This window comes from Cotesia typhae, unplaced genomic scaffold (genome assembly GCF_013202065.1).
Source record: "Cotesia typhae breed Kobodo isofemale line unplaced genomic scaffold, CoteBio_Ctyphae contig_17, whole genome shotgun sequence".
NCBI lineage: Eukaryota > Metazoa > Arthropoda > Insecta > Hymenoptera > Braconidae > Cotesia > Cotesia typhae.
Window position 1 is genome coordinate 764,701 of NW_027423724.1, and position 26,543 is coordinate 791,243.

General features: G+C 31.7%; 1 protein-coding gene across 1 annotated transcript in view; it reads left to right on the forward strand.

Annotated features, from left to right (window-relative positions):
- Nucleotides 1-26,543, forward strand: part of Ninac (STKc_myosinIII_N_like and MYSc_Myo21 domain-containing protein ninaC) — a 1,002,000-nt gene that overhangs the window by 384,705 nt on the left and 590,752 nt on the right. Inside the window, 2 exon segments of the mRNA XM_074259010.1 lie at nt 5,572-5,662; nt 8,460-8,555. Coding sequence (XP_074115111.1) covers nt 5,572-5,662; nt 8,460-8,555 — 187 coding nt within the window.

The window sequence follows — 26,543 nt, forward strand, 5'->3', positions numbered from 1 at the left end:
AGTAACGAGTGCTCAATTATTGACTAAACCAATTGCTTAAATTTTGGCAAGATTAATTAATTAAACTTTTATTTAAAAACTAATGATTGTGATCGAACACGAAATGGCGATAACCTCCAGCCGACATAAGGCCTGGCTAATGTCACTTCACCGAGAATCTATTTAGACATATTTATTGTACCTGGAGTCTTCTTGGGTTTTTCTTTCCTCAAAATCCCTCGACGCTCTTACTTCCAGATTTCTCGTTTTTCCTTGATGTTTTCCTCGATGAGGTCTTATTGTCAGCACGGTCCTGAATCGCCACTTCGTAACTTAATTCTCAGGGAATATTTTATTCTGAGTAAGATGTTTGCGATGTCGATTCTTCGATCGTTCGAACACAATCAAACTTACCAAAATTTGTTGGTTTGTTTCTTCTTGGCTCTCTCTTCCCCACTCTCTCTCTCTCTCTCTCTCAGCGCCGGCGCTACCCTCTCGGGGACTTACTTACTAGCTTAAGACTATTGGCGCGAGTACTTCGGAGCACAGCGCCCTGGAGAATTGGTCGATAATTATAACTCGGATCGAAGACCTTCCCCGGATAAGGAAGGTCCCGTGTACTCCGTTACAATATATATATATATATATATATATATATATATATATATATATATATATATATATATATATATTTATTAATTCATTTTTAACTTCTAGCTAAGAGAATTGAAAATTTTCAAAAATCGGGAAGTTATTGGTTTCACCCCGTTTTTCGAAAATCGAGTTCTCATCAGATCTTGACGTTTTGAGGTCCTACGAAGCTTCCCTGACTATTCTCGCGATGATGCCTGTGTGTGTGTGTTCGCGTGCGCGTGCGTGTGCGTGTGCGCGTGTGTGTGCGTGTGTGTTTGTGTTTGTGTGTGTGTAACCCTTTTATAACTTTTGAATGGCTCAACCGATTTCATCGCGGTTGGTGCCATTCGAAAGGGCTTGACCAAACTTAGATTTCCCAAAAATTTGAACCGATTTGAATCGGTAGATTTTGAGAAATTATAAAAAAACTACAAAAAAATTTTTTTCACTTTTACATCGCTGACCAGATTTATAAATATATTTTTTTACTAAGAATAAAAAATTTTTATTAATAATATTACACCTCTCCCACGGCTTTCGAGCGTGATTTAATGCGGCCATCAGATGTCATTGTCATCGCGCACCTTGCCAATAGAAAACATACGACAAGACCAGATTGCCAGCATGAATGATTCCGATCATCGGAGTCCAGTTCACTCGTAATCATAATGAGATTAACTTTTTTCTGACGCAATGATTTTTAAGTAATGGCCCGCCCAACGCATACAATTCAATAGTAGGCCTTTATTCAATAGTTGGCCGAAAGTATAAGTACTATCCGAATGAAACTGATTGTGATAAGCATACGTTCTTTGACCGCGAATGCTTTCGATACATAGTCATACTGAAATCATGAATAAAATAGTAAGAATGGCTTTTTAGGACCTCGAACTGTCATGATATGATGAAAAATCGATTTCTCCAAATCGACGTGAAAACAGAAATTTTCTTCCTGTGATTTTCTGGTTGACGTATATGATGTCTCTGAAAGCACTGACCTAATCTTACTGAGATTAGAATCACATTTTTTACACAATAGTACCTATGGCACATACTACACTACTGGAAAAAATTAAGGGATCAAAAAAAAATTCCAAATTTTTTGGTAGTTTTCAACAGGCCGTAACTTTGAGAGAAATAGTCGTACAGGAAATAAAAAAAAAGGAAATTGTAGCTCCAAGTGTCTAGTTTTTGGATTAGAACTTCAAAATTTTGTAGCCTCCGCGGTTTCTGAGTAATCGTAGAAAAAACCAGCAACAAAAAAATTCTCAAAAATTTTTTAGTTTTTTTTTCGGTCTACGGGCGTCGAAAAATTTTTTTAGCTTAACCACCATAAGGATCGGATACTTTGTTCATTTAGCTTTAATTTCTTTTTTAAACATCCTGATACGTCCACTCCTCGCTGAGATATCGGTCTTCAAATGGAAAAGGATCTTTTTGTCTTTGATTATCGATATCTCAGCAACCAATGATCGCACAGAAAGTTAAAGGTGGGTTTCAAGAACTTGAATGAATTCCCTTAACGACTGTCCATTGTTTTTTCGAAAAAATTTTTTTCTTTCCGTCACATGAATTTGAAAATGCAACAAAAAAAGGGCTTTTAGTGGTTTTTTGGAAAATCAAGCGCTGGATCGAAAATATTGAGGAAACCACTAATGTTAAGTACGCCTTTTACAGTTCAATATGTCCACAAAAACCCTACAAAGAATCAAATTAATCCAGCCAGCCGTTTTTTGTTTCACTTGATCGAATTTTTGAAAAAATTAAAGGATCACGTTTTTTGCTCTGAAAAGCTCATAATTTTTAAAAATGAGAAAAAAAATTGTTCTTTCGAGCTTTTTCCACATTTTTGTTCCAGAAAGTGCTTAAATTGAAAAAAAAAAAAAATTAAAAAAAAAATTTTTTTTGAAATTTTTTCTCTTGAAAAGTTTAAGAAAACAATTACCGCCGGCATTAGCGTTATCCAAAGCGTACCACGTGGAGGTCGCACGGTCGGATTTACGCTTCTCTCTCTCTCTCTCTGTGTGTGTGTGTGTGTGTGTGTGTGTGTGTGTGTGTGTGTGTGTGTGTGTGTGTGTGTGTGTGTGTGTGTGTGTGTGTGTGTGTGTGTGTGTGTGTGTGTGTGTGTGTGTGTGTGTGTGTGTGTGTGTGTGTGTGTGTGTGTGTGTGTGTGTGTGTGTGTGTGTGTGTGTGTGTGTGTGTGTGTGTGTGTGTGTGTGTGTGTGTGTGTGTGTGTGTGTGTGTGTGTGTGTGTGTGTGTGTAAGGTATTTCAGGAGAATTGAGACCCGGTGGCTCGTCAGTTCCACCGTATTTAATGACTCCAAATTCATTCTCTGAAGGTTTTTGTTGGTTCAATACCGGGTATTACCACCCCTGTTTTCAATAACGGCTCTCAAACGTTCAGCCATGTTTATGCAGACCGTAATTTGAGGCTGCGGAATGGTATTCCAAATGTGCTGAAGCGCGCGCTCCAAAGCAGCTAAGTTCTGCAAATTTGGATACTCTCTGCGCAACCGACGGCCCATTATGTCCCAAACGTGCTCTAGGGGGTTGAGATCTGGACTCATTGCTGGGTGTCGCAACAATGTGATGTCATGCCGCTCAAAGAAGCGCCGGGTAATGTTGGCTGTGTGTGGACGTGCATTATCTTGCATCAATATGAACGACCTCAGACGTTGTCGTCTGCGCAGAACAATGGGCCTTAAAATTTGGTCGATGTAACGTCTAGCTGTCAAATTTTCACGTACAATTACCAAAGGTGTTCTCCAATTTCGTGAAACGCCGCCCCACACCATAACTGATCCACCGCCGTAGGCAACGACTGGACGGACAAAGTTCTGGCGAAAACGTTCTCCACGACGGCGCCAAACGAGAGGACGTCGATCGTTGCCATACAGATTAAAACGAGACTCATCAGTGAATAAAACATTTGTCCATTCCCTCAAGTTCCAATTTCGATGATCGTAAGCATACGCTAAACGAGCTCGACGATGTCTTGCTGTCAACAGGGGTACACGATTAGGATGTCGTGCGTGTAACCCAGTTTCACGAAGACGGTTGATGATTGTTCGAGAGCAAATGTTTCGCACTTGATGCCGTCGTCGCTGTTGCTGTTGTTGTTGCTGTTGTCTGCGATTGGGGAAGTTTCGAGCGACAATATTCGCATTGACGAAAGGTTGTCGTCGAACTTCTCTAACAATTGTTCGATCATCGCGGGCATTAGTGACTCGATGGCGACCTTGTCCGGGGCGACGATGATATTGATTCGTCTCTTGGTATCTGGTATAAGCTCGAGATACGACAGTATGACTTACACCCATCCGGATAGCAACTGCATGTTGAGTGTAACCTTCGTCAATAAGAGTCACTAACCGAGCGACTTCCACTTCCGATAAATGTCGTCTAACCATGATTGAGAATCAAAAGTCAGAAATTTTCAATTTTGACCAAAAAATTAAAAAAAATTTTTTTTAGCGCAGAGGGATTAGTTTTGAAAAAAACTGTTGAATGAAGCGATTTGCTAAGGATTCACAAAAAGAAAAGAAAAAAAAAACTCCGAAAAGCGTATGAAAAAATCGAAATTCGATTGGGGGTATTAATTTTTTTATTAATTTAATTAAAAGGAGATCAGTAGAATCAAGGAATGCAGCGGTGGAAAGGTGATAAAAATCATTGGGCGATGGTTTCTTGAGTTTCCTTAACTTGTTAAAAAAATTTTTCCAAAAAAATTTTTTTTTAATTTTTCGAAAATTTTTTTTTTTGAAAATTTTTTTTTTTAATTTTTTTTTTTGAAAATTTAAGCACTTTTGGAACGAAAATGTGGAAAAAGCTCGAAAAAACCATTTTTTTCTCATTTTTAAAAATTATGAGCTTTTCAGAGCAAAAACGTGGTCCTTTAATTTTTTCAAAAATTCGATCAAGTGAAACAAAAAAACGGCTGGCTGGATTAATTTGATTCTTTGTAGGGTTTTTGTGGACATATTGAACTGTAAAAGGCGTACTTAACATTAGTGGTTTCCTCAATATTTTCGATCCAGCGCTTGATTTTCCAAAAAACCACTAAAAGCCCTTTTTTTGTTGCATTTTCAAATTCATGTGACGGAAAGAAAAAATTTTTTTTCCAAAAAACAATGGACAGTCGTCAAGGGGAATCCATTCAAGTTCTTGAAACCCACCTTTAACTTTCTGTGCGATCATTGGTTGCTGAGATATCGATATTTATTTCCTGTACGACCATTTCTCTCAAAGTTACGGCCTGTTGAAAACTACCGAAAAATTTGGAATTTTTTTTTTGATCCCTTAATTTTTTCCAGTAGTGTACAAACAAATCAAAATAGTTATTTGTACTATTCCTGTTAGGATTAAGAACTGTGAAATAAAGCTTATTTTTAAGTTTTCTTGTCTTAATCTTAGCAATTTTGTTTTCTAGCAATAAATATTAATTTCAGTAGTGTCTACCAAAAATAGTTACCAAAATGAGGCGAATAAAATCTTTCGATCGTAAGAACTCTCTGATGCTTTACATCATGAGTGGTGCAATAGTTATAATTAATGAATGCATTGATCAATTACGACTTGCTAGATAGCATTTGAAGCAGTTGTTTGAGTGCACGATAGTCTATACAATATTCAAAATCGATTGGTCGAAGATTTTGAATCGACTTAAAATAGGTTCATGATTGAATCAATTCCATATTAGTGTTGTAAGTTTGAATTTATTACGAATATTCGAAGAGTGGTAGTCAACTCGAGTTAAGTCATTGTTGATTTGCGACATTTTGTAACTGATTTATTGCAGCTTTATCAAGTTTATTACAAATCAAGATATTGTCGATAAAGTAAAATAAATGAAGTGAAAATTCTAATTACTAAAGTTTAATCACAACTATATAACAACAATTATACGCATTTTTGTTGATGTAAACTATTCCTTAAGTGTTATTTTTTTTTTTTTTCAGATGTTTAGAAAAAAATCCTGAAAATCGACCTGCCATGGCCGAAATTATTCAGCATCCTTTCATCGAAGAAGTACCAGACAATGATTTTATGGTAATCACATATAGTTTAATGATAGAGATAGATCACCAAGAACACGTTAATATACGTTTATCGAATGTTTTATATTTCCCGTTTTCAATTATTTTGCAGCGTTTTCTTAGATTTTTCGTTTGTTGCTTAAGAAATTTCCGTTAAAAAAGGCTAGAAAAAAATTCTTGGCGTCACCTAGATTTTCTGTTTAGGTCGTCCAAGCCGTATAAAATCGAAATTAAAAACTCTAGAGACGCTTTCAACTTCTTAAGAATCATTGCAGTTAACTCCCACACTCTGTTACTGGCACGATAGATGGGCGCAGACTATTGCTTGTGAACTAAGAAACATCGAACCTGAGTATGAAAGGTCTCTTTCTCGAGATCACTGCGGGTCTAAAAACAAGTGGAAAAAAAATACTTGCATAAAAAATATAGGAAAAAAGATTTAGAATTACTCGTACAAAACGGAAATTAAGATTTATTCTAATAGCCTACTGTAATTACTCTTACGCGTTGTTCAAAGTAATTCTCGACGGAGATGTTTTTTGATAGAAAAATCCAGAATTTTCCGTAGAATTTTATAAAAAAAACGCGTGATCTTAATTCAATGCGGAAGTTAATTAAGAAAATTTATAAGAAATTCAAAAATTGCCGAAAGTTGTATTTTTTATTTTTTTAACATATTTAATATTACTTTTTCACAAAGAAATTAGTATCACTCGAAAGAGCGGAAATTTTTCAACAAAAAACGTCACAATAATCTTCTCCGCCGATTAAATGAACACCAAAAGAAAATTATTTTGAAAAAAATTAAGTCTTAATTATTTTTATTAGCCTGTGATTTAAAATGAAACATTTTATCGGACGAACAGTTTTGTATGGAATTGACAGTGGATGATTACCACTGTGACTGCTGATGCGCGCGCAGCTTGTTAACGACCTTAATGGAAATACTAAGTGCGTGTGTGTGACCCCCTTATAACTTTCGAACGGCTTGACCGATTTTAATGCGGTTGGCGCCATTCGAAAGGGCTTGGCTAAACTTCGATTTTGTAAACAGTTCTAATCGGTTCGGACTAATACATTATAAGAAATTAAAAAAGAAAACTAGTGTTACGTGAATGACGAACGCTTTCGGTAATAATAACCGTAACTACTATTCTTTCCGCTTCACAGCATTATTTAATTTGTAAAAATACTTACCGTAAGATCGACAGTGTGGCTTAATGTATATAGAATAAGCGAAATAGAAATTGAGTATAGATCGGGTACCTCAAACGGTATAGTAGCCAACATGTCTTCGGAAGGTTCTGAGTTCGAATCCCAGTCTGAGCTATCTGAAGTTTTTCGCGCATTATTTATTCACAGCGTTCCACTAAAAATGGTAGAGATAGCCGAGCGGCACACGTCTGACTTGGGCGATCACCCATTTGAGCAACAACTTGAATGGATGACCACTAAGGTCGGCGTTGGCTAGCTTGAGGGACCTTTGCACACTAGGAGAGGGGCTTATTGCTCCAGTAGTCGATAAAGAAGAGTTTGTTATTAATCACTGTAGACTTAACCCAGCTCCGACTGTACTAACACGGGTTTTCTCTGGGGTTTTCAATACAGAAGGCACAATTCGGTCCACAGCCGCAATATAGAGTAGAGATATTGTTGAATCCTCAAAAAAAAGTGGGGATATCAGCTTTGTTAGAACCAGATAACGGTATACAAGTAAAACTCAAAATAATAATAATAATAACATTTGGTTATTTTGAAGTCTACTTGTGAGCAATTATTTTCACTTTTGTAGACTATTTGATTAAAAAAAAATTTTACTGATTTCCACTTCGTTCATGAAGATTTTTGGTTGATGTTGAGTTGATCTTTCCGTAGAAAAAAAAATTTTTGTTTGCCAATTCCTTCGGAGCGTGTTCGAATCCGTCCCTACGACCAATGTATGATATATTATAAGTTGTTACGTGTCGGTTACCTCTCGGGTTTGAGAATTACTAATATAACAACTAGAGCTAGAGATTAAGATGATACGACCTCTAGAGTCCTAAGTAGCGGTTCTCGAACTACTTTCGAAATAACTATTTCAGTGAATTTAATTCGTTTTTGGATTCATTTAGTTATTTAAAATACACTCTGAATATTGCGGTTTCACAACACAACTCGATTTAATTGTCTCACGAAAGAGTTTTATTAAGAAAAGTCTTAACTCGTCAGCACTCACGTAAACTTTCCGGTAATCTTTACTCTCGTGAAGACAGATTTGCTCACGCTCAATCTGCATGCGACCGGAAAGCTACACACTTACAAAGACAAACAAACTGGCCCGAACTTTCCTGAAAGTAATTTTTTTTATTACACCTATAATCCCGTGATGAGAAGAAATTTTTATGAGAAGTATATGAAAATCTTCCGATGGGCCTTGGTACATTTAATCACCTTGACCCTCTTATAATGATTCTATATTCCGATTTTCAGAATTTTTTTCTATTTACCATGATGACTACTGTTATTTTTACAAATCTATTGTTAAAATCTATTTCGAATAGCTCCCTGTTGGAAATTTGTTATATTAGGTGTTTTTTTCAAGACCTAGTTTCAAAAGTAACCGTGTAAAATTTTCGACCATCGTTAACATTATTTCTGCTCGTAAAACATCTATTTCCTCCTATTACCGTTTTAAACATTCCATCCTATGGATTGAGTTTTAATTCAAAAGTGTAGAATAGATTTGAAGTGTCGTTGACTTGATTTCAATAATTATGATTAAGTTCTATAACAGAGTTACAATGAAAAATTTTCATTTATTTTTACAGACAATGCAAGACCTCAAGTCTCTTCTAACGAATGTTAAGTCTGAGATCCAGATACCAAGACCATTAGAGTGTGTTGTTTGGAGTAATAGATTTAGAGTGAGTACACAGATTGATTAAAGTAGAGAGAAATTAAAGTTATGTGAAATTATTTGACAGTCGTCTGCAATACTAATATCAGTAAAAGAATTGATGAAGCTGTATTCAATTTACGGAATGGAATCTTAACGTTTGGATCGACTGTCTCTAATAATTCTACGTTTTTAGCTCTAAAAAAGTCATTCTGACCGACTTATGATCATCTTTCAATTTACAGTAAATCCATTGACGATTGACGTTGGAATCACAATCAATTCAGAGTTCATTGACTTTTGAACCCACAATCAATTTACACTTAACATACAGTTATTATGCTACATATTAATCTAAGTTGATATATTGAACACTGTCCGTTTAATACAGAATTTGTCAAGTTTCAGTTAGAAAGCAAAGTTATAGTTAATTTAAGGAGTTGCATGGGTTTCACGGTTTTAAAAAATCGAACTTTTTGTTGTAACAGGGTAAAATTACCCTTAATCGATAAGTTACCGAATATCGATAATTATTCGACATAGCACTGGCGCGTCTCGATCTTCGGGCCTAAAGGGAGAATAGGAGGGGGTGAGTTTGGGTTAAAATAGGTGAGCCGTGCAGTGGAACAGGGAGAAGTAGTGTGACCGCCAGACTGAGTGCCACGAAGATCAAAAAGGACCGTTCCCGAGAGTACTGATGAGACGAAGGAAGCCAACTACAACTAGGACTTCATCCTCAACGAGTGAGTTAGATCATCGTTTTATTCGTCAAGATGTCAATTATTGCTCTGTGGGAAGGAAGTGGACCGCGGTTTATCCAATGCCCAGTTCCTTCTCCTAATTATTTACCAATTGGATCGTTTAATCGACGATTATTAATAGATTAATAGTGAAACATTTGCTAGTTTTGGATTTAGTGATTTTCATGGGGGTTTATACCCGAGGATCACTCAATCGACCTTGCGGGGAAATTTTAATAACTAGAAATAATCAATTAATAAATTAACATCCGAAAATTTCGTTAATTTTATTGTTGTAATTTTTATAACAATTAACTTAGTAAAATTGATTAATTTTTGTCATTGAAATAAAAAAATCGACAAATTTTTATTCATGGAATTTTGGTCAAGCGTCAGTTTTGTGTCGCAGTAAATTTCAATACCCAAGGTCAAGCAAAAACAGCTAGCGAATGTTCTAGCAATTGAAAATTGAATATTTCGACTTGTGCCGAATTTTTATAATGGATAAAACTAGTAGAAAATTATTGACAATATTTTATATTAAGAATTAATTATTGGGATTGTTATATTTGGAATTTATTATTGAAAATAGGATAAATCGGAAAATTATTAAATATTAATTGTTAAGAATATTATATTAAGAATTTATTATTGAAAAACAATGCCGATCGAAAAATATATTAAGAAAATTATATTAGGAATTTTTATCGAAATTATTTTAACAAGTATAAATTTAAGTAAATTAAGGGGATTAAGTCCGTGAATTAATTAAATTAATTTTACTCTAATTTGATAATTATCGGCGTGGACATTAAGTCCTAGGAATTAGTTAATTGAGTCAAAAATTGTCACAGTAAAAACTTAGTCAGAATTAATTAATTAAACTTATGTTAATAATTTTGAACGTGATTGAGAATTTTATATTGTGATTTATTTAATTATCAAAAGTTAATTCAAGGTATTAAGACCTTTTGTTTTAATTAGTTATTGTATATTGTTAATACCATGATTATAAGTTACTGAGGAATTTTAATCCATCTAATAATTTAACGGAATTAAAATTAACAATTGGAATTGAGAATTGGTTATAAATTGAATATTGTTTGTCGTTTTATTAATTTACTAATGATTGAATAATTGATTTGGAATATTTAATTGAAATTAGTTACAGTCAATTTTTATTAAAGTAAAATTTATAAAGTAGAGTCAAGTTAGTAGTGTGGGTGTGAGACAAGTGTGGGTTATGTGTGAGTTACAGAGTGATTAGGTCTATGTTTCGTCGCTGGACCGTTACTGCTGTAGCTGGTGTGGGTTATGAGAGTGTGCTGCAGAACATCTAGGTCTATGTTTCGTCGCTGGGCTGTTGTTCTGTAGTAAAGTGTGTATACGCTGCAGGAGTATCTAGGTCTATGTTTCGTCGCTGAGCTGTTACTCCTGTGAGCCGAGTTAACGATCCTAGTATATGATTCGTCTCTGTGCGGGTGACAGTAGTTAGAAATCGGGTAGACGCCGGGAGGGGCCCGTCACGTGTAGACGCCGGGAGGGGCACGTGTTAGAAATCAACGGGTAGACGCCGGGAGGGGCTCGTTGAGAATAAGTTAGAAATCAACGGGTAGACGCCGGGAGGGGCTTGTTGAGAATAAGTTAGAAATCAACGGGTAGACGCCGGGAGAGGCTCGTTGAGAATAAGTTAGAAATCGACTGATAGACGCCGGGAGGGGCTCGTCGAGATTAAGATATTGTTAAGTGTGGTTAGTGTGTGTATGAATGAAATTTTGTTAACTAATTTTAAGCCAACTCTGTTAAGTTTTATTTTTATTATTAATAAATATAGATCGATCTTGTTAATTAAATTTTTATTATTTAACAGCAACCTTCCTCCACTCTCTCTACCCTAAGATAGGATTTTCTCAGCTCTGGACCGGTTCCAGGAACCGTGATTAATAATCCTGGTGGCGCCCTGATAATTTTTATTGTTGTTAGTTTTGTTAGTTAATTTAAAAATTGATTAGGGGCCAACCTGAGCAAGTAAAACTGTTACATTGTCTTATTAAATTTTTCAACATCTCTAAAGCATTTTCTTAAAGTTTCAGTTCAACAGTATTGGCAGACGTACAATAATTATTGTACTCGTACCACAATTTCATGTTTTTTTCAATCCTCAATTGTAAACGTACAATCCTCAGAAAAATACAATAATTTGGCACAACAGCAATTTTATAAACAAAATAATTTAATTTCTATAACATATTTTCAAGTATAATTTATAATCCCGATCCGAGTTTTGGATAAATGTTTCCTATTATGTTGAAAAGATAGCGTGACGATAGTATCAGCCAATGATGAATGTATTTTTAGATATGTATTAATGTGATTACTTAATTTCAATTTGTCAGTGTGTGCATAGTATTTTAGGTACCCCACTCAAAACCTTAATAAATTTATATTTTAACGGTTTTTCTTAACCTCATGCTAAATTCTAAATCTACGACTGATAGGAAGAGCTTCTGGAAATGAATAGTTTATTTAAAGTGTATTGATTCTACTTCAAAACATTTGGGAATTCTTCATGACTATATATTGACAAAATGAGTGATAAAAATTCTGATTTCGATGAATCAAATTTAAATACACCTTCTAAGAAAAAAATACGCAATAACTTTCCAAGCACTCATCGAGTTCAACAATTTCGATTTGCTTGGCAAACTATAAAAAACTATGGCGAATGGTTGCTGCCTCATCCTGATGACCAAACGAAAGCCATTTGCACTATTTGTAATAAGAAATCTATGAGAGCTGATATCGGAGTAATTGATAAGCATGCAGAATCATTGAGTCACACAAAAAAAATGGAATCAGTCCCATCCGAACGTCAACAATCATTAAAAAAATTTATCGATAGTAGCAAAGAAAAATCATCAATGAGCTCTTTAACTAAGAGAGCTGAAATAAAAATGTGTGCTTTCATGGTTGAGCATAATTTACCATTCAACATTATGGATCACTTCATAGATTTACTGAAAGACTGTTATCCAGACTCTAAAACACTTCAAGAAGTACAATTGAAACCGACTAAAGCTAAAGCAGTTGTTAAAAATGTAATTTCAAACTCACAAACTGTGACTTTGTGTTAAAAATTAAAAAACACGTTGCTCACCATATTAATTGATGATTGAACTGATGTTTCAGCGATTCAAACATTATGCATTGTAGTCAGGTAGTTTTTATTTATGCTTTTCGTCAGTATGATTTTCATTTTTATTAAATTTCATATCTTTTTATACAGGTTTTACGATAATGTTGAAGGAAAAATAGTGAGTAGATTTTGGAAATTGCAACAGATTTTTGAAAGAGAAACTAATGACTCTGAAATGGATGTTTCTACTGCTGCTTCTTCTAGTCAAGAAATCATTGCCCAAGCAGCTACAGTTGAGCACTTATTTAAATGTATTGGGAACTCATTCGATAAATATAACATAAATTTTAAAAATGTGATAGAATTTGCATCTGATGGATGTAATACAATGATGGGAATTAACGATTCAGTAGCTAGCCGGGTTCGGGAAAAGTGTCCTGGTATATCAGTATTAAAATGCATTTGCCATTCAATGCATTTGTGTGCAAGTGAAGCTTGCAAAGAGCTTCCTCGTACATGTGAAGATTTAGCGCGTGATTTTTATAATTATTTTAAATCTAGTTCTAAGAGACAGGCTCATTTTCAAAAATTTCAAATATTCTTGGATCTAGACATCCATAAAATATTACACCCGTCGCAGACTCGATGGTTGTCATTGACTGCGGTAGTATCAAGATTATTAGAACAATGGAATGCATTACAAATATATTTTAAACAAGAAAAGACGAAAGTAAAATTGCGGTCTGTAGATAACATACTGTATGCGCTTTCGGATCCGTTAGTAAAATTGTATTTTTTATTCCTAGACTGGATTTTACCAAAATTTACAGATTTAAACAAATTGTTTCAATCCGATAAACTAATAATTGCTAGTATGTATGTTGAAGTTAAGCTTATCTACCATGATTTATTAAAAATTTACATGGTACGAGACTACGTTAATAAGACTTCGATACAAAAAATTGACCCATCGAATCAAGAAAAGTTTTTACGGCTTGAAAACATGTATCGAGGATCAAGCGTCGCTATATATTTACAACAACTGAAAATTAGAAATAATACTCAACTAAAAAATGATTTTTACACGGGTTGTAAAAATTTTATTGTGACTGGCTGTCTTGAAATTAAAAAAGATTTGATTTTGACGATATTACATGACAAAGAATGTCTGCATTAAATTCAGTAAATGCAATGAGTGAAACCTATAGAGATATTGTACCGAGCTTGCTTCCTTTAATGCAATCGTTACCACGATTAGTTGATGAAAATCAATATCAAATTATTGATAACGAATGGAGAAAGCTACCTGCTTATGAATTACCTTCCCATATAAGTAAGGAGGATGATATTGACATTTTTTGGCACAATTTATTTGACCAAGGTGAAGATGACCAAGTATTTTATAGCTTCAAAAATTTGTCCAAATTTGCGTTGAAAGTACTTTCTCTACCTTATTCCAATGCCGAATGTGGAAGAGTATTTAGTGCAGTAAATTTAATAAAAACAAAGACAAGAAATAAATTAGTCACATCAACTGTTAATAGCTTGCTTCTAACTAGACAACGAGTGAAGAAAGATTGTGTATCTTATGAGCCAACTCGTGAAGAATGCAGTAGGATGACGAGTACTGTACTTTATCCTAAAAGTAACAAGAAAAATAATCAAAAAGCTAAAGAAGTACCTACTACTTCCACATCTGCAAATTTTGAAAGAATGGTCTGCCTTTGATTGATGAATCAGAATCTGCCAGATTATAAAAAGTGAAATATTTTGTGATTGTTTTGATTAATAAGTAATATCGTAATTTAAGAAAAATTGAAAATATATTGAATGTTTTAAATAATAAAGATATAAATTATTACATGTTAAAAATCGAACTTAATTTTATTAAATATTTAAAATTGAATAAATATTATTGAATGTTTAAAATTAAAAAGGAAGTTGGTGACATTATTTTTCTGCGAAATCATCTTATTTCCTTGCCATGATCTTATTGAAATACTTGAGTTAAATTTCCCGCTATATCAATAATTAAGTGAGTTCTCAAGTATAGATACTTGTCTAAAAAATTGCATTTCTACAAAATTATGTTAAATAATTACATAATTATCATATGAATAGTAATACTTTAACTATATTTTAAAAAACTCAAGCAATCAAGCGACAATTAAACATAATTTTGAAATGTGCAATAATTTTATTCAAAGTACAATAATTTTACGGCCCTGACACAATAATAATTTTTCACGGGTCTGCCAACACTGCAGATCAAGCTAAATAATAGTTTCGAAGATACAATCTTAAACAGTTGGGAACTCAAGGCGCTAATGTATTGAAACTCAAAACTTTAAACACGTTTTTCTCAAAACTATGTTTTCAAAGACGGTACCCAAGATTTTTCGAAAACTGCTCAACAAGAAAGTATTAAAAGAAAAAATGTTTTTTTCTATAACAACAATAAAAAAAAAGCCGCGAAATTTTAGCCCAATTTTTAATTTTTTCGTCAAAACTTCTGCCACAAAACCAATTTTTATTTTTTTTGTCTTTCGTTTAAGACCTTGTTTTAAGACTTGAGTAAATGACGTATTGTTTAACTTCCGCTTAAAAAGTTAGGAATTTTAAAAAGTAGAGAAGTTATTGATTTTACCTTATTTTGCAAAAATCGAGTTTTCATCAGATCTCGACGTTTGAAGTCACAGATATCCTCCCTGCTACCCCGATAAGGGTATCACTGTGTGTGTGTGTGTATGTGTGTGTGTGTGTGTGTGTGTGTGTGTGTGTGTGTGTGTGTGTGTGTGTGTGTGTGTGTGTGTGTGTGTGTGTGTGTGTGTGTGTGTGTGTGTGTGTGGCTTTTAGGGTCAACCGTTTTACGAATTTTTTTATTCCAACATTCCCTTATTAAACATGTATCTTTAAGATTGTAAAAAATTTTAATAAAATATTTTATTTTTTCTATTAAAAAAAAATTTGTTAAAAATAGACCATTTTTTTCCGGTGGAAATCCATGTAACTCCTTAAGATCTTGTTTTGAATAAGTCTTCATAATCATTCTGTGATTCACAATTTTGAAAATCTCATGTAAAGAGAGTTATTAATTGAGTAAAACAATAAAACTAGCTCACGAATAAATCTATCATTGAAAATTGGATTAGGATTTCGTTAGGAAATCAACTGCTTTATCACAGATTATATCTACAGTAGAACTAAGAACACTGTTGAATAATTGTCAACCCCTAGTTAAGTCATTACGAAGAGGAATAGAGGCAGTATCATGAAATTAGGATAACAAGTTATATGTTTAATCATGATCGCCAAATTTTTCAGTCACGAATAATCTAAAAAAAAAAAAAAAAAAAAAAAAAAAAAAGTAGAAAAGTGGTTGACCTTCAAGGCCACTCCTGCAACTTCCCACCAATTCCATACATAAACGCTAGAAATTGCAATCCGAACAAAAACAGTTTCACTGTTAAAAATTGCGCCAAGTCCACGTTCATAAAACTCATCTTAATAACATCTGCACTTTGCAAAAAAAATAAGACTCGTTACAATAATTTTCATTCTATACAAAAAAAAGTTAAATACAAAAAAATACCAAGAAACCGTCATAATGTTGAAAAAATTGAAAAAAATTTGTTGAAAATTTAAAAATTAAGAAAAAAATTTTTTATCGTACTTGACGCGCGTCATTGAGTACCCCAAATTTTTTCAGGATACATGAACATCCTTTTAATGTTTCAACATTTATAAGTAAGTCAACCTATAAAATGCATAAATGTAATTAATGAAATATTATTTTATGATACGTTTAACAAAAGTTAGGTAAAATCAACATGGCATACGTATTTTATTTGAAATTTTTAAATTCTCCGCACATCGTTTATGATTTCAATAAAACGCCCTCTCCTGTTCGGTTATGCGATTTGCTTACAAGTGAATACGCCTGCATACGTTGACTCTGTTGTGGAATCACTGCGAAAATTGAGTTGACTAAAAAATAAAACATATGGCCGACTTAATTGAGAGAATGCGGTGTGATTGCCAATCAAAATGTGTTAATTACAATTAAACGAAGTACGATCAAGTTTCTTCATGAAAGCTTAATGACGGAACTGAAAAAAATTGAATTAAAAAATTTTGTGTTAATTCAGATATCTTCACCAGACTACCATATTGACAGTTATTTTCACTAAAAATCTGAAAAAAATTTTCGAAACGGATTTTTTCACTGAAACTGATATTAATCCAGTAAGCAGTGTTTTTAATTCGTTGAGTATACTTCACTGATGTGAATCTATAAACATAACAATGTATGAAATCATATATTATATAATTAGAGCTGATAAGATATAATATATATATATATATATATATATATATATATATATATATATATATATATATATATATATATATATATATATATATATATATATATCTATATATATATAAGAGATTCCTATCTATATAGTCACTCATCACGATATCTCGGGAACCATCAGACCTAGAAACTTGAAATTTGGTAGGAATATTCCTTTCGCCGAGTAGAGGTCAGCTAAGAACGGATTTTACGGAATTCCACCCACAAGGGGGGTTGCGGGGGCGTTAACAATGAAAAATTCCCGTTTTTAAACTATAGCTCCTATCGACACCAAATTTGGTAGGAATCTTCTGTAGGAGATGTAGAAATAATCTATGAATGAATTTCACGATATTTCACCCCCATGGGGGCTGCGGGGGTGACTTTGAACAATGAAAATTTTTAATTTTCAAGCTAAAGGTCCTATCGACTCTAAATTTGGTAGAAATCTTCTGTAAATGATGTAAAAATAATTTATGAACGAATTTTACGATATCTCACCCCCACAGGGGGTTGCGGGGGTGGCTTTTAACAATGAAAATTTTTAATTTTCAAGCTAAAGGTCCTATCGACTCCAAATTTGGTAGAAATCTCCTGTAAGAGATGTAGAAATAATCTATGAATGAATTTTACGATATCTCACCCCCACAGGGGGCTGCGGGGGTGGGTGCTAATAATAAAAATTTTAAATTTTGTCAGTGTATTAATAACAAAATAAATTTATTCAAACTTTTATAAATAGTAATTACTAATACTAAGTTGCGTTAAAAGTTTTTATTGTGGAGATACGTGTGAAGTTAATGAATAAACAAATGCATGTCTATAGTGTACATTTATCTGTCATCAACGTCACAGTAAAGTTTAAGTCTTTCATCTGAAAATGAATTTAAATAGAGCACCATATTTTCGACAAGGGCAGCGCTACCAGTAAGTACTTTATAATTTGCAAGTCTAAGGGTATTCACCCACTGTTTGCATGTTTAATTCTAGACCAAATCAATCGCTTCAATTTGATATAACCTGTATGTTACATCGGGGGGAATAGCCTTTACCAATTTTAAATTTCATTTTAATTCTTTTTCCTGTCGTATAGAAATGTTAAATAATTTTTTTTTTCAGGTTCACTGGATTCGTGTTGGAGCTGTTTGGCTACCAAAGATATGTTTTCAACGAGACCACTTTTCTTTTGGTATCCGCGATTCGAATGGTAATGATCATGTATTAATGATCATTGACAATCAACATCGCATTAATTCAACGCTCGAATTGAACCAGGCAAAAGAAATAATGTTGTGGCGATTTGCCAGTTTTACAAAAAAATATATTAATTTTTTTTTAAACAAGGTAAAAGCCCCAGTAGCTGCTCATGTACCAGTCCATGATAATCACTCCATGTATTTTTATATCTATATTTGTAAATATAGACATACAAATACCTGGTGTGATCATGTACTGGTACATAAGTAGCTACTGGGGCTCTTACCTTATATTAATATTTTTTTTTTCTAAGGTCGTGAAGGTTACGGGAATCTGTCTCTACGGGCATTCTTTTGCTGTCAGCGCAAACTATTCACCGTATGATTTTCGGGCATATAATCTTGATGCCGTTGTGCCTACAAATATGTATTTTATTCCGGCGATTGGTACATACGAGCAGAAAATTTTGGAGTCAGAAATGGACAATGATTAATTAATTAATTATAAATTTAACTAACTTAACTTTATTTAATTAACTTAACAATAATGTTTAAAATTATTATATAAATTTAGTAATTTAGTGTTTCATAATAAAAATATTTAAGGTAAAAGCCTCAGTAGCTGCTCAGGAAACAGTGCCTGCTTACTCCAGGTATTTATATACCTGCATTTGTGAATATAGATATACAGATACATGGAGTAGGCAGGTACTGGTTCCTGAGCAAGTACTGCATGGGGCTTTTACCTAATTAAAAAAAAATTAATTTTAATTTTAAAATTATAATTTATAAATTCTTCTAGCTCAAAATGCATTTATTGAACAACTGTAACTTTTGAACACACACACACACACACATACGGATATCATCGCGGAAACATTCGGGGAAGCTTCCTAAGACCTCAAAACGTCAAGATCTGATGAGAACTCGATTTTCGAAAAACGGGGTGAAACCAATAACTTTCCGATTTTTTTAAATTTTCAATTTTCATAGTGGGAAGTTAAAAAAAAAGTATTTTCTATTTTATTACTCAAATGTTTGTATGCGAAGTTTTAACTCTGCAAGAGTATTGTTAAAATAATTCAGGAGTTTGGTTATCTTAAAAATAAGCCAACATAAAATATGAAACAATTATTCATAATAAAAAAAATTTGGTGAAAGCAATTCCTACATCACTGTGAAGGTACAGGTCATATTACACATTCTGATTATATTATAATTAAATAAAATTTACATGTTGGCTCCAATTTCAGAAGAACTTATGATTTCTGAAATCAAAAAATTTTTATGTTTATAAATGAAAAATGTTTAGTGGCTTTCTTATAAAAGCGTGTTAAAGAGATAAAAATTATTTATTTTTCGTTTATACATAATTATAAATTATAAATAATGCTTAAAATATATATATATATATATATATATATATATATATTAGGGTGGGTCAAAAAAATCGAATAATTTATTTTTGACTTTATACTCTGAAAAATAGGTTCGTAGACACCTAAAAAGAATTCTCTCCAAGTATAAGCTCTTAATTATAACGGGAAGGTCCTCCGCTTTGCGGGTTTCTATTTTTTTCGAATAATCAGATAAAAAAATTTATATCTCGCTTCAACTGCTTGGAAAAATATTCCGTGGCATAGATTTTGTGAGAAATTGAATGCTTTACAAAAAAGGTCTCTTATGACTTTTTCAAAAACTCAACCGATTAAAAGATATTCATAGTTGAAGTTTGGCTATTTTAAGGAAAATATTCGTTTTTATTATGAATTTTATAAGTCGATGAAAAAAATTATTTCGGATTGCGGAACTCATGATTTTGTAGGAAATTTACTGCTCTACAAAATGGTCTCTTATGATTTTATGATTAAGTGAAGCCGTTACGAGATATTCATCGTCAAACATTAACGAATATCAATATTTCCAGTTTTTGATCAATAATTCGATAAATTTTAATTTAAACTATGAGTTTCAGGAAAATTTACATAAATTTGAGTTTCGATCGATAAAGAAATGTTATAATAAGTTAGATAAAGAATTATTGGAATTATCATTGATTTTCCTTGGAGAAATGCCTCAAGAAAAGATTTCTTTCAAACGTCCTGGTGCTGTTCATCATGCTAGATGGATGGCTAAGGCCATTTATAGTTTGAAAATGTATCTATTCAAAGATGAATTCAAACTCTCTCAGAAAGAATTGCATGGTCTTCGTCATTTCTGTATTTTTATAGTCACATTGTATTAACAGCTTCAACAATACTTTTTTTTACTTCTAATGGAACGCCATCGTCAAACAGTGATAAAATGGCAAGTTCATCGCTCAAATACCATAAGTGCGAAATCATTTTTTCACACGTAGCTGAAGAAATCAAAGGATTGATATGTTTGTACTCCAATAAATTTTTCATAAACTGCAAGTCATGATAAGCAGCAGTTGTTGCAGAAGTTGATGAAAACCAAGCTTTTAAATACAATGTGACTATAAAAATACAGAAATGACGAAGACCATGCAATTCTTTCTGAGAGAGTTTGAATTCATCTCTGAATAGATACATTTTCAAACTATAAATGGCCTTAGCCATCCATCTAGCATGATGAACAGCACCAGGACGTTTGAAAGAAATCTTTCTTGAGGCATTTCTCCAAGGAAAATCAATGATAATTCCAATAATTCTTTATCTAACTTATTATAACATTTCTTTATCGATCGAAACTCAAATTTATGTAAATTTTCCTGAAACTCATAGTTTAAATTAAAATTTATCGAATTATTGATCAAAAACTGGAAATATTGATATTCGTTAATGTTTGACGATGAATATCTCGTAACGGCTTCACTTAATCAAAAAATCATAAGAGACCATTTTTGTAGAGCAGTAAATTTCCTACAAAATCATGAGTTCCGCAATCCGAAATAATTTTTTTCATCGACTTATAAAATTCATAATAAAAACGAATATTTTCCTTAAAATAGCCAAACTTCAACTATGAATATCTTTTAATCGGTTGAGTTTTTGAAAAAGTCATAAGAGACCTTTTTTGTAAAGCATTCAATTTCTCACAAAATCTATGCCACGGAATATTTTTCCAAGCAGTTGGAAGCGAGATATAAATTTTTTTATCTGATTATTCGAAAAATAGAAACCGCAAAGCGGAGGACCTTCCGTTATAATTAAGAGCTTATTCTTGGAGAGAATTCTTTTAGGTGTCTACGAACCTATTTTTCAGAGTATAAAGTCAAAAATAAATTATTCGATTTTTTTGACCCACCCTAATATATATATATATATATATATATATATATATATATATATATATATATATATATATATATGTGTGCTATCTGACATATTAAAGTATTTTAAAATCCGAACAAAAACAGTTTCACTGTAAAAAATAGCGCCAAGTCCACGTTCATAAAACTCGTCTCAATAACGTCTGCACTTTACAAAAAAAAAATAAGACTTGTTTCAATAATTTTCATTCTCTACAAAAAAAAGTTAAATACAAAAAAATACCAAGAAACCGTCATAATGTTAAAAAAATTGAAGAAAAATTTGTTGAAAATTTAAAAATTAAGAAAAAATTTTTTTATCGTACTTGGCGCGCGTCATTGAGTACCCCAAATTTTTCGGAAGAATTTTAACCCGAGAAAAAACGATTTCGCTTGAATTTATGTAATGTAATTATGTACAGTTCTATATATATCTTATCAGCTCTAATTATATGATATATGATTTTATACATTGTTATATTTATAGATTCACATTGGTGGAGTATACTCAATTAATTAAAAACACTGCTTACTGGATTAATATCAGTTTCAGTGATAAAATCCGTTTCTAGAATTTTTTCAGATTTTTAGTGAAAATAACTGTCAATATGGTAGTGTGGTGAAGATATCTGAAATTACGTAAAATTTTTGTATTTAATTTTTTCAGTTCTGTCATTAAGCTTTAATAAAGAAACTTGATATTGCTTCGTTTAATTGTTAAATTGTAATTAACACATTTTAGTTGGCAATCACACCGCGTTTTCTCAATTTAGTCGGTCATTTGTATCATTTTTTAGTCAACTCAATTTTCGCAGTGACTCTACTACAGAGTCACCGTATGCAGACGTATTCACTTGTAAGTAGATTGTATAACCGAACAAGAGAGGGCGTTTTATTTAAATCATCAACGATGTGCGGAGAACTTAGAAATTTCAAATAACATACATATGCTATGTTGATTGTACCTAACTTTTGTTAAACGTATTATGAAATAATATTTTATTAATTACATTTATGCATCTTATAGGCTGACTTACTTATAAATCTTCAAACATTAAAAGGATGTTCATTTATCCTGAAAAAATTTGGGGTACTCAATGACGCGCGCCAAGTACGATAAAAAAATTTTTTCTTAATTTTTAAATTTTCAACAAATTTTTCTTCAATTTTTTTAACATTATGACGGTTTCTTGGTATTTTTTTGTATTTAACTTTTTTTTGTAGAGAATGAAAATTATTGAAACAAGTCTTATTTTTTTTTTGTAAAGTGCAGACGTTATTGAGACGAGTTTTATGAACGTGGACTTGGCGCTATTTTTTACAGTGAAACTGTTTTTGTTCGGATTTCATATCTTTTTGTTAAGTGCACTTTTTTGCTCACCTCTTATTACATTCTTAATTTTAAAATTGAACTCTTCCCGCGCAAAATTAGAAACATGTGAATAAACTAATTCATGCAGGTAAAGCTATTGTCATATAAAAGGTTATTTTTTCGTTAATTTTGAAAATCAAATCCTAAGAAAAAAATTGAAATTTTGTTTCTTTCATATTAGCTAGTAGCATTAAAAAACTTAAAGTTAGCGATCCGTGTAAACTCCTCGGTTTATATCAATTAACGAGCTTATTAATAGGGACTTTACATTTTTCATGTATTTATAGTTAAAGTTTAACATTTTTTTGAATTAAAAAAGTTCATAATCCAGATTTTATACTCTAATACACATTAATTTAACAATAACAATAATTATGTTGGTAATAGTAAATAATGATAATGATAATGATACTTTTAACATCAATTTTTCATTACCAATATAATTAATTTCATTCTTATAATTATTATCATTGTTATTGTTATTATGACATCGTTGTCAATAAAGGACACAATGCATCATACGCATAATTACGATACCTATGGCCTAAAGATTTCAATCATTTAAAACCCACCCGATTGTATAACAATGCCACCTATAGGCAAAGACCACGAAATCATAGAATGTGTACACTGTCCAATGTCATTCGCCAGATCTTAAACTGCTGGATTGCCGGAAGATAGTAAATCTCAAACAATATTTAGTCTGCTATGTATTTAGTCTCGTTGATAAATCAAGTTTTATAAAGATGATGTGTTTAAAAAAATATGCATACAAAGTTGTTCGATAGTTTGTTCTAGAAATTTTTTACTCATAAAATATTTTCACATTTTTAATTAAAAGTTCGAACTTTTCCCGCGCAAAATTAAAAATTCATAAATAAATAAATTCATGCAGGCAACGCTATCGTCATATCAAAGGCTGTGTGTTTATTAATTTTAAAAATTAATTTAATCATAACACTAATTATTTTAGTTATAACAATGATATAATCTATTATTACCAATATTATGAATTTCATTCTTATAATTATTATTATCATTGTTATTGTTATTATGACATTGTTGTCAATAAAGGACACAATGCATCATACGCATAATTACGATATCTATGGCCTAAAGATTACAATCATTTAAAACCCACCCGATTGAATAACAATGCCACCTATAGGCAAAGACCACAAAATCATAGAAAGTGTACACTGTCCAATGTCATTCGCCAGATCTTGAACTGCTGGCTTGCCGGAAGATAGTAAATCTCAAACAATATTTAGTCTGCTATGTATTTAGTCTCGTTGATAAATCAAGTTTTATAAGGATGATATGTTTAAAAAATACGCATACAAAGTTGTTTGATAGTTTGTTCTAGAAATTGTTTACTCATAAAATATTTTTACATTTTTAATTTAAAGTTCGTACTCTTCCCGCGCAAAATTAAAAATTCATAAATAAATAAATTCATGCAGGCAACGCTATCGTCATATAAAAAGCTGTGTGTTCGTTAATTTTGAAAATCAATTCCTAATAAAATAATTAAAATTTTGATTTTTCATTGTTCTAGGAGGTTTAAAAACTTAACGTGACTGATGCGTGTAAACTTCTCGGTTTCAATCGATCAATTATCTTATCAATGGGGATTTTACATTTTTATATACATATAGTAAAAATTTAACATCTTTTGAATTAAAAAAGTTATTAATTGAGATTTAATACTCTAATACATATTAATTTTTTAATAATAACATTAATTATTTTCATAATAACAATGATAATGATAAATATTAGTGTCACTATTATTTTTAACATCGAACAAAATCGAACGACTCATTCAAAAGTGACAGTTGTTTAACAAATACGCTTGGAGCTCCAAGTGCTCAAAATGTGAAAAATTGTGCTTTAAGCTTGAAATGCTCAAATATTAATCGAAAGACATATTTTGAAGTACTTGAAATGCGAACTCAGCAGGATTGTTCTGCACGGTCAACCGATTTCCAGATTTTTTGATTATGTAGAAATAATTTTTTTATGACGTTTAAATAAACTTTATTTAACTAGACAATGCGTTATAATTAAACTTTTAATGTATTCAATACTTTTTTTCTATTATTAGTGTCGGTTTTTCTACAAACGTAGGATAACGCGATAGGTGAAATATTTAGAAAGATTTTTATCTTGTTCCGTCGAAAAAGTATAACTTCTAACGTGCGTACATAAGTACACACTTTTTTTTTTTTTTTTTTAGTATTATAATTTTTTCAATTTTTATTTCTTTGTTTGTTTTCATTAAAATTTTTCATTAAAATATCGTTGTGAGCGAGCTATAAAGCGAAATAAGCTATTTGAAAGCAGACCTGGGATTTCTATGCTCAAAATTTTTTCAACGTTACAAAAATGAGTCTATTTTTTATTTTTTAATTACCGTCATTAAATGTTGTTAATATGTTATTTTTTTATTTAGTCTTATAATTTTTTCAATTTTTGTTTGTTGTTTGTTTTCATTTAAGTTTTGTTTTTTATTTTTTTTTTATTTAAAAATAATTTTTTTTTCCATTTACAATAAGTTATTGGTAGTAGTTATTTTATTTAATTTTTCGGAAAGTTTAAGATAGGGTGATATATTTTTAGTATTAAGATGCGATGTATACCTCAAGTTTCAATTTACTTCTTTTGTAAGAAAAATACGTAAGCATTTTTAGAATTTGCAGGCCATCTTACTGATTGTACAGTCTCATCATCAATTTGGATCCAATTTAAATTATGTTTAATCATCGCAACATGATGAATTTCAGAATTACCATCTTTTGAAGAGTTAAATATACCACTTACAACAGAATAGTTTGTATTACATAATGTTATTTTTGCTTTCGGTACCGATTTTATGAACCCCTTTTTTCCTATTTATTAATTTATTTTTTCCTTTGATAGACACATGTAATTTCACAACTAATATCTGTTGCAAGGAATTTAATGAAGTTTTTGTTAGCGTTTCTTTGACTTCTTTACAATTTTCACATAATTTTAAATTAGTAAACCAATATCCAAATGATGAATCAATTAATTCTTGAAGTTCAAATGTTTTTTTCGTCATATATTGAAACATGTAATACATTTTCTAGTATACTGTAAGAATTGGAATAATTGCACGTTTTGCATCGATCATTAATGTCTAATTTAAATTGTACTAAATTTCTAATATCACAATTATCATCACAAATTTTAAGAAATACTGATACAGGATCGTTATTTGTCATACAATAAGGCTGCTCTATTAATGACTCTTTAATGTCACTGGACTTTAAAAGTAATTCGCGATTATTATATTTGCTATATAAATTACTAAGTTTATTGTTGACAGATTGATTTTTCAGGCTATGATTGATTAATAATTTTCGAATTATTGTATTGTTAAATATACATTGAATAATTGAATCAAGACCATCGGAAACGTTATCACAGTTTTCAATACCTCGAAATTCTAATAAATTAAGAGAAGCTTTTTTCGCATTTTTGGGTTCAATTTGAATAGAATGTTCTTCAACTGCCCAAATCATATCCCATACTTTTTGCCAACGTGTATCAGGAATTGGTATGGTAGGTAAATCAGACCTATAAATTTTTCTTAAACGATTATATTCTTTAATTGCTGAAGAGCTTGCTTTAACGGAATGAGGATCAAAATTGATTAAATGTAATCCACGTAACTCTGTTACACGAGATAGGGCTACATAAATTTGACCAACATTAAAAATAGTGTTCCCTGCTTCAATGATAGCATTTTTAAACTTAAACCTTGACTTTTATGAATAGTTACTGCATAACTCAAGCATAACGGAAATTGTTCTCTTACAACAAAAGCTCTTTCGAATAATTGAAATTTTACTTTAATTTTCTCAATAGCGTATTCAGTATCTGCACCAAAGTCTATATTAATAGCTTGTATTTCA